At 41.3% G+C, this 10,083-nt stretch overlaps 1 protein-coding gene across 1 annotated transcript in view; it reads left to right on the top strand.

Moving 5' to 3' along the window:
* The first annotated feature begins 9,816 nt into the window (after window positions 1–9,816).
* Window positions 9,817–10,083, top strand: part of cdk10 (cyclin-dependent kinase 10) — a 34,771-nt gene continuing 34,504 nt past the window's right edge. The window contains exon 1 of the mRNA XM_043706675.1: window positions 9,817–10,007. Within this exon, the coding sequence (XP_043562610.1) occupies window positions 9,921–10,007 (87 nt within the window). The 5' untranslated portion in view covers window positions 9,817–9,920. The remainder of the gene's footprint in view (window positions 10,008–10,083) is intronic.

The raw sequence follows: 10,083 nt of genomic DNA on the forward strand, positions 1-10,083 counted from the left end.
CCTTCCTTACAAATCCAGGGAATAGGCTATAGTTAGGGTGGTCTGCACCTCTGCTGTCCAGGATGTGGGTCAATTCTTTGGCTCTGTAACAGCAAGTTGGGAGGGGGAGGAGAGTCCTAGAGTGTTCAGGGACATGTATAGGTACAAGCCAGGGGTCTAAATCCCTGACTTCAAGTAGGGAGCGGGTATCACTCAATGACTGCACCTGGCATAGTTACCTATATGCCAAGGGCTGGGTGGAGTAGCTGGGTAGTATGGGCTAATGTAGGCAGCTTGGGTGGGAACTCGAGGAAGTGTGAATCCTGTAGGATCAATGGGAAGAGCTGTTAGGAAGGAGATGTGGTGTGTCAGGTCTCACTAGCCCATTCAGGCTGAGACTGGAAGCAACAGGCAGAGTAGTGCTCTGTTTCACTTTCCATCATGTGGAATCTGAAAGTGCAGACCGGGGAAAGAAATGGCTGAGACCAAACTGAGTGGGTTTGAGCAAGTGACCTGACCTATTGGGGAGTGGGCTGCAACAAACACTGAGCATAGGGCTTCTAACAAGAAAGAACATAGGTCACAGACCTGAGCAAGTAAACAGCTCACTTGCACACCGGCTCCTGAATCCCTGACCATAACAAAGCATTTAAGCCGTTTAAATGTTGTCCCACCCTGGCACAGCAACTTGTGAGCAATTATTTGAGGTTTACACCTTTGCGGACACACAGCCAAACATACGGATGTTGAATGAGGAGGAACGGAGGTGTCATTATGATTCAATGCCTTGTCTCTGCTTCATTTCCCCCTTTCTCCCAGGATGGTTCACTAACTGCCTGCTCAGACTTCCATCATAAACCAGAAATTGCTGGAAAATCTCAGCAGGTCTGGCGGCACTAGTGGAGAGAAATCAGTTGATTTTTGGGTCCAATGAACATTTCTCAGAACTGATGGTATCTTGGAAAAAAGATGGCTTTTATGCAGAATATAGGGTGAGGGAGGGGGTAAGGAGTAAATGATAGGTGGAGATAGAGCCCAAAGAGAGAGAACAGTTGAACAGATAAAGGAATGGATAACGATCAGCTTAGGAGAATGAATAGCTGCTAATGTGGAATATTAGTGGCTAATAATGAGTAGTTTGTAATAGCACTTAACATGGCTGGGTGTTTGGGGTTGGAGTAAGGACATGGGAGAAGGGGCCTCAAGCCCTAAAATTGGTGAACTTAATATTGAGTCCAGAAGGCTGTAAGGTTCCCACGCAGAAATGAGGTGCTGTTTTTCCAGCTTGCGCTGAGCTTTGCTGAAGCACTGCAGCAAACCTGAGATAGCGATGTTGGCCAGGGAGTAGGGTGGTGAGCTAAAGTGGCAGGTAACTGGAAGCTCAGGGTCTTTTTTTGCAGGCAGAATGTCAGTTTTCTGTGAAGAAGTTCCCAGATTGTGCTTCATTTTACGAACGTAGAGGAGACCACATTATGAGCAGTGGATGGATCCTGGTCTGTGGTCATGAAGTGGTATGGAAGGTGTGAGCACACATTTATTGCCTTCAGAGAGACACTCTCAAACACACAACAGTTAAGATGGGAAACATTAATGCAGAGAGTAATAGTCATGTACAAGTCATTTTCATCTATGCCTCAATCGATTTTCTTTGTTCGCTCTCACTATGTCTCAGTGTATTTACTGGTTCAGCAGCTGGGGCTGAGGGAGTCTGGTGAGTTGTTGAACCTCATTGACCCTGGAGATTTTGGGGGAGAATGTCCAAAGTCAGCACACCAGGAGACTAGCCAATTAGGTCAAATATTTTCTTGCCACAGACAAACTGACCCTATTGTCTTTGAACTTCCAAATGTCAGAGTGAATTGACACTTGGAAGACACAGAGGGAGTTGGAGAGCCTGGCCATCTCTGCAATTTCCTGAATAGGGGTGGGGGTGGGTGGGTGTGTGTGTATATGTGTGTGGTACCATATCCAGATTGGCTTCACCTGGCATCATCCTGTCTCCTTTTGAGGACAGGCTACCTGAACCAGTGTTAAGCTTCCCTGCCCCTCTTTGACATGTCTTTGGTCCTGAGGATCAATGGGTAGGGTGATAGAGTGTAAGTGTGTGTGCACTTCTCCTGCAGGCCTTGAGAATGCCAGGTTTGGTTCTCTTGGCAGTGCCAATTTGTCTATGGACAAGTGATGGCAGGATTGGCTGCTCTGGCAAAGTGGGTCATTGCATCCCATATGCTGCTGTTGCTCTGCGCTGATTACCAAAATCACATGGTCCTCACCTTCCTCAGGGTGAGCAGATGCTTTGTCCCTGGTTGTCCTCCAAGTGCCAGTTGTGCCTGTCTTTAATTTCTTGGCCTCGTCTGGATTTGTCACTGTGAAGTGTTCCCTAGACTGTCTCTCGGTCTATCGTTCCCTCTGAGGTATCACTATCTGGACTGGTTTGGAGTTGCAGGAGGCAGCCTTGGCAATGTTTTCTTTGAAATCAGGTTGAGGTTAGGGCTTCATCTGGAGCTTGTCACTTTTCCATAGAGTGGGGATTAGCGGAAACTGCAAGACAAAAGACCTGTGATTAGAAGTTTGTGCAAAGGTTGAGACCACTGGCAAGGTTAATGAAAGAGTTGCTGTGGAATGAGGCATGGTACTTAGTTGTTTGGTGAGACATGTATGTTTCTGCACTCCTGCAGGAGTGTTCCCAGCCTCCATCTGCAGCACCCCCCCTCTCCCGCCCCCCCACGTAGGGAGTGAGGACACCAATCTCATGTACCCCTTCACCATTTGGGCTTGTTCTGTTATGGGCTGACTTCTCAGCAAAATGGGACGGATTACAGTGAGTAGCGGGTGCATGTGGGGATGAGCTGGTAAGGTATACTGAAGTACTGAGCAGGTGGTGTGTAGACTTATTGGTGTGGGAGATTGAGGAGAGCAAATGTAGGTCGGTATTGCATGTGATCCTGAAAGTGCTAGAGCATGATCCTTGGGAGGTGGGTGCAGTCGCAGAGACAGAGTAATTGTGAAGTAACAGAGAAAGTGTTTTGATGGATATCCATTGATTGCTGATTATTTTCCAGGGATTGGGACATGTAAATGAAATTGAACATGAGAGATGTCATAGGCTGGGTAGGTAGTTGACACAGCCAGTTTGGTAAGATGAGAAAATCTGCTGGGTCTCGAGCTGAAACCACCCCCTCCCCCAAAATAAAAGCTCAACACAACTCTGACTTAACCAAATAAAGTAAGATTCAGGCTAATATTAATATTGAAATTGGAATTAGCAATTCTGGTGTTGTCTGGTTTTCAGGTTATGGTGCAGTTTGCTGAACAAAATGGGAAAGAAGTACAAATCACAGAATAAATATAAAGTCAGAGGTCACGCTTTTGATTTATTAGGGAATTCTATTAAATCTTTTATTTTGTAGCGCTTGGGCTTTGATTTAGTTTTTTAAATAATTTCTTTAGATAAGATCCTCCTGTCAAAGAAGGAAGACAACGTAGACAAAACATTTGCTCATCCGACAATTGTAGTTACACCTTCATCATCTACATCTAATTGGAGAAATGATTCAGCTTTGACAGTATCTGATCAAACAGAGAAGAGAAAAGATTCCGTCAGAAAACAACATTTTATTGCCAGTATTTGGAGGAAAAAGTAATTTGAAGTTACACATTGTGGGAAGAGATTAAGTAATTTGAAATGCAATTTTTTTATAAAGATGTACAAAAGTCAGTTAGTATTTTTTATCAATGTTCATGCGTTGATTATGCCCATGTGTCCATGAACTGAAGTTCTGAAGAAGGGTCACTGGACCCAAAATGTTAACTCTGCTTTCTCTCCACAGATGTTGCCAGACTTTGAGTTTTTCCAGCAATTTCTGTTTTTGTTTGAGTTCCAATGTCTGTAGTTCTTTGTTTTCTTTTTGGTTGAAGCTTTAAGCTTGCTATTCTTTCTAACTTGCCCTCTATTAAAGTGCTCCTTTTCAATACAGATTGCACTAAACTCTCCATATTTAACAATTTGTGGAATATTTATGTCACCGTGATTCTCAGCTTCAAAACTTCCAGCTGAAGTATATATTTTCCGGGAGCATGATTAGGCATGTCTTCAGCTGTTGCAGATGATAGAGGTGGTGGGCTAACTTTATCACTTCTAAGTTGACTGTGATGAAATGTAATTTTAAAAGGTTTTTAAACCTTTTTGTTAAATAATAAACACAAACAAATATTTGGGAAATTTATGTCAAAAGAAAGGTTAACTGTTTATTTACATTACACATAAAATATAAACAAAAACATGAAGTACCTGCACCTTCAAAAACATCGACACGTTTACAAGAAAAGAAACCTGCACTCAGGTTGTTAGCATAGTAACATGCTCAAGTCATGTATTCTTAACTAGTCCTTTGAAATGAAAAACATTAAAAGCCTAAAATATTCAATCCCTTGGCTCTTTTGAAGACAGTGGAAGTTGGAAATTTTCTACCTATTTTAGATGACATTGTGGCCAAGCTTCAGTAACAAAGAAATGATCATGCACGTGAAACAAATTAGTCCTTTTTTTTTAACTGCCTGAGTTGCTATTAATTTTAGGCAAGGTTTTTTTCCTCTTCTGATTGGATGTGATTCCTCTGTGCTGATACTCCAAGACTACCCTGCTGTGTTTCCTTATGGTGTAATGAGTTATTAACAACCTCTTCAGCTGGATGTGGTCATGTGATGTCCAACTGTTTGTAACAGGTTGGGACTGAGGTGATCGGTACAGTGTATGAGGGATGGGAAGGGAATGATGGAAATTGAAATTATGATTAACTCTTTTGAAAGCCATTATTTGAAATTCCTTTTTCTTGGCACCAATGAGCTTTGCAGCAATTGCCTTTTCAATCCCTCCCATTGAAATGGTGAGGGTCAGCCAATATGCATCTGGAAAGTTGTTTGCATTTTTAACTAACTTCCCAGACATTTGACTCTACTTGTCCATAAACCACAGAACAAACACCACCTGATATCTGGGAAACCATTTTGAGAGGGTACAGTGAACATATTTCTTCCTTTCAAAAGGAGCACAGAGTCTACTGCCCAATTATTTCAATGGGCATAATGTGATCATGACTTAAATTGTTTTGTATATTTAGTGAAATCACTTGATTCAATTTCAATTTTGTGATTATCTTCACAATTTGCTCTTGATACAATTGTAATTCCAGTCTATACAATTACAAAAACTGTAATGACACTAAAAATATAAAGGAAAGCAGGTGCTGAATCTTTGTGCATGTCCTTTAAAAATGGTGGAAGAGGGGTTCTTATGGTGCAGTGTAGTATCCCTACTTTTGAACCAGGAGGCTCTGGTTCAAGACTCACCTCTTCCAGAGATGTGCAATTACATTTCTGAACAGGTTGACTAAAAATAGATTAAACATTTCTTAAAATCTAAAATGGTGGAAGAGCTCTTGTGGTGCAGTGGTGGTGTCTCTGTGTCCAGTAGAAACCCACCTGCCCAAGATGTGTACCTGAACAGTTTGATATAAATAATCTTAACAATGGTAGAAGGGAACATGAATGCAAAGTCCTGTCCCCATTTTGAACTGTTTAACTTTCTTCAGGAGAGAAGAGATGGGGCATGATTCACATATGGGAAATGTGATTCAGCAGTGCTGTTTGAACATTGTGCTGAGTTTATACAGAGGGAAAGCGAGGACTGCAGATGCTGGAGATCAGAGATGAAAAATGTGTTGCTGGAAAAGCGCAGCAGGTCAGGCAGCATCCAAAGAGCAGGTGAATCGACGTTTCGGGCATAAGCTGTTCAGGAACCTGAAGAAGGGCTTATGCCCGAAATGTCGATTCTCCTGCTCCTTGGTTGCTGCCTGACCTGCTGCGCTTTTCCAGCAACACATTTTTCAGCTGAGTTCATCGAGTCCATTTTGGCTGCTGCAAGGGCTTTAAACCATAATGTGAAAATATAAATGCTTCTGATCTGAAGTTTTTCTAAATCTTTTGCTCTGGCTGGATGGTTAGAACCACACTAACTGTTCAATTGCTGCACTGGCTGAGATTACTGTGAAGGATTCTCTTTCTCAACCTCCCATCAGGTTAAACCACCACCAGTCAAATCCCTCTAATGAGAGAGTAATCCTATGGTCTGCTAAGACTATGGTCACTTTACTTCTTTCTTATACTATTTGGTTGCAAGCTCAGATGAAAACGAAACATTGATATTTTATTTTCTTTATAGATGCTACAAGAGTTTTTTAACATGCTGTAGTACTTCTGCCTGTGACATTTGCATTTTAGATACATTTCAAAGCTCTTTTGGAATGTACAAATTTTATACAAATAATGTCTCCAGAATGCAGTATGAAACATAACATTTGTTAAATATCTTTTACTATTTGTATTTAAAATATTTTTGTTCGTGTAAATATTAAAATAATAAAAGGCATTGGTGCCACTACTTGAACTAGAATTATTTATTGTCTTCCCAAAACCTCACTTTATTTCCTAAATATTATTTAATTCAACTTTATATTGTCTAAAGACCATAAATTAATAAAGCAGTTTGTGTTCTAATAACTGTTATTTAACAAGCCAAGTCACTATCTCTTGAACCCTCCTCATTTAGTTTAACTATCAATTTTTGACAAATAATTTTTGGCATATGTCCCAGTGTTATTGTTTTCCTCTCAAATAAAGTTTCTCAAAACTTCTCCTTTTGCACAAAGCAATGGATCACATCACCTAAATTCTTTTTTTTTAAGAAAGTTCTTCATAGAAGGTAGTAAAAAAGGCATATGGCATGCTTACCTTCATCAGTCAGGGCATTGAGTATAAAAGTTGGCAAGTCATGTTTCAACTGCATGGGATGTTAGGCCAAATTTGAAGTACTGTGCACAGTTCTGGTTGCCGCACTCTCAGAAAAATGCAGAGGCTTTGGAGAGGATGTAAAGGAGGTTTGCCAGGATGTTGCTTGATTGGAGTATATAAGCTAGAAGGAGAGGTTGGCCAAACTTGTATTATTTTCATTAGAACGATGGAGGCTGAATGGCGACGTGATAGAAGTAGATAAAATTTATGAGAGGCATGGATGCGGTGGATGGTCAGAGTTTCTTTCTCAGGGTGGAGATGTCACATACTAAGGGGTATCGGTTTAAGGTGAGAGGGAGAAAGTTTAAAGGAGATGTGCAAGGCAAGTTTTTACACAAAAGCTAGTAGATGCCTGGAACATGCTGATGGGGAGGTGGTAGAAGCAGGTATGTTACAAAAGTTAAGTGTTTAGATAGACATATGAACAGTCAGGGAATCAAGGGATAGGGACCATATGCAGGCCGATGTGATTAGGTTAAAATAGCATTACATTCGGCACAGACATGGGGCAAAGGGGTTATTCTTGTGTTTTATGATTTTGTGTGTAATATTTTTGTTATTGTAACAAACAGTTCTAATTTGATACATAAAGTGCAATACAATTCAAGTTTTCATATACATTCTATGGTACTCTGCCTCACTAAATTTAATATTCTAGGTTACATTAACAACTGATATTTCAGAAGGACCTGTCAACATGCTGATATCAAAACTTGAAAAATCAGAACAAGTGCAGCTGAGGTGGGGAAATTGGAGAAATGAATGGAAACTTGGAAGCAGGTATCAGGAAGTGTATGTGATGCAGCTGTGGGAATCAGTGGGATTATAGTGAATGTTTGATGACACCCAATTTCCAGAAATGGAAGAGAAGTCAAGGAAAGGAAATCATGAGTAGAGCTTATGAATACGAGAGAGGAATGGAAATTGGAAGCAAAGTTGATAAACTTTTCCAATTTAGGGCAAAGTTGGTTAGTAGCACCAACCACTTGTGTTCGAAAAAGAGGTGAGGGAAGGAACCAGTGTAGAACTGGAACAAAATATTTTTCACATATACCACAAAAAGGAAGGACTTATCCAGGTACTCATTGCGTAATCTTTTATCTGAAGGAAATTAATGCACTTAAAAGGTCTTTTAATGTGAGAACAAGTTCAGCCAGGTAAAGGAGGGTGGTGGTGATGGATCTGGTTGAGTCTTCATTCAGAAAAAACATGGAGAGCTCTCAGTATCCCTAAGGGGATGGCTTTGTACACAAATTAAACATCTGTGGTGAAGAGGCCAGGAAATTGGAAAGTATTAGACAAAGAGAGGATGTTGGTAGAGTCATAGATATAGATATAGAAGAGACAGGACAATAGGTGGAAAAACTGAATGGAAACTAATGGAAATCACTGAGCAGGGACAAGCTGAAACAGTAGCTCTATTGGAGCAGTCATGTTTGTGAAAATTGGTAAGCAGCAAGAAGTTGGCTATTGAATCTTTGGACATGATGAGTTCCAACGCCATGGGGCAAGATCTTCAGAGATGAGACCAGTGACAATCCTGAAAACAATGGATTGAGGTTTGGTAATGGAATCATAGTCCAGAGCGAGGTAGGGTAAAGTGTCTGAGAGTTGGCTTTTGGCCATATTGGTTAGAGGTTGATTTGCCAGATAAACCTTTGGCAGCAGGTTCATTGACAATGTTATGGTCATACCTAAGAGAAGGGAATGAAACAAATTCAAAGTGAGATGGGTTGGAGTGAATTATCTTCTAACCTTCCCTTCTCAGACTTGAACAACATGTCCTTAGAAGAAGCCTCATCCCTTTACTCCCTCACCAGAATTCTAAAATATTCTGATATCCCCTTTACCACTTTATCTTCTGATTTGGCCAGTAGTCTTCCCTCTGCACAGCAAACCATTTTATCTAGTTTCCAGCGTTTTCTCTCAATCTGGACCTTTTGCTCAGACTTCTTAGAGGTCTGGGATATCTTAATTAAGAAATGACATAATAAAGCTCAATTTCTCTGCTCCTCTCATTTGCTGTAGTGTGCACGAAGGATCTGACTGGGAGAACTCTTCCTGCCATCATGTAAGCAATATCTTGATGCTTGTTTGAAAGTTCTGTTGATGAGGTATTCTGCTAATGACTGACAGCTCACTCAGGGAAGCATGTGAAGGGATCCACCACCTCCTTTTCTTGCAGGCCCTCAAAGACATTACATGCAGATTTTTTTTCTACTGTCTTGTGGTTGCATTTTCTGCACAAACCTTTCTAAGAGGGACATGTGCTGTACCAAGTATAAACTAAACTCAAATAAGTAAACAATAGGTTACACCAGTAATTATGGAAACAATCACATGATGGAAGGGGACTGAAGGTAAATGCTGTTGTTGGCCCTGGTGTGAAGTCCAAGGGTTTAAATAATTCTAGAGTCATAGTCATACTGATTTTTAAAAAAAACACAAAGATCTTAAACTCTAGACATTTCTCTTAAGCATGATTACAGCACTCAAACTGTACCACAATAACAGGGTATGGTCGAACTAAATGAAATGTTCTGTGTCAGTGAAAGCAAACCTAATTTTTATATAATGGGGGCAGGTAGAAGCTCTGTGCATGATGACATAAAGTGCTTGCACACTGACCACCCAGTCTCTGCACAGAATGGTCCTCATCTCAATTTGACCACAGTTTGACATTGAAAGATTATGGAAAGTGAGGAGTGGGAGCAGGAGGGACGCTTCATGTTTAAAACAACCTTGACTGCAATGTTGGATCCACAAGGCAAACGTTTCCCTATTCTGTGTTGAGAAAAAAAATTAAATTCCACAGTTAATGACAAGAAAAGGAAATTAAAGAATCTAAATGGCTTAGTGAAAATGATATTGACAACCCTGAAGCACCATATAGAATAAATGCTAAGCAGCATCAATGTTCAGCATTGAGCTGCAGCTTTGAGTGTTGGCCCCCCTCTGGATAACCTCGAGGGGGCGCAGTTGCTGCTTCCCTCACTCCGGGCGGGTCATGGTCGGCCATCAACCTCCCGGGTTAACACCGAGACAGTGGATACTCGGTCACCGACTCTCCGGGACGGAAGCTGCTGTGGATTATGGCGGATGGCGGTGAGGAACCTGATCAAATCCGCTTGAAGTCGCTGAAATATGAAGGGAGCTTCACGGTGCCGACGGAGGACAAGGTAGCGCCAGTGGGCGGTTAATGAGCAGCGCCCCCCCCACCCACCTCTTCATCTACCCCACTCCCACAACTACCCC

This window comes from Chiloscyllium plagiosum, chromosome 17 (assembly GCF_004010195.1).
Source record: "Chiloscyllium plagiosum isolate BGI_BamShark_2017 chromosome 17, ASM401019v2, whole genome shotgun sequence".
Taxonomy (NCBI): domain Eukaryota; kingdom Metazoa; phylum Chordata; class Chondrichthyes; order Orectolobiformes; family Hemiscylliidae; genus Chiloscyllium; species Chiloscyllium plagiosum.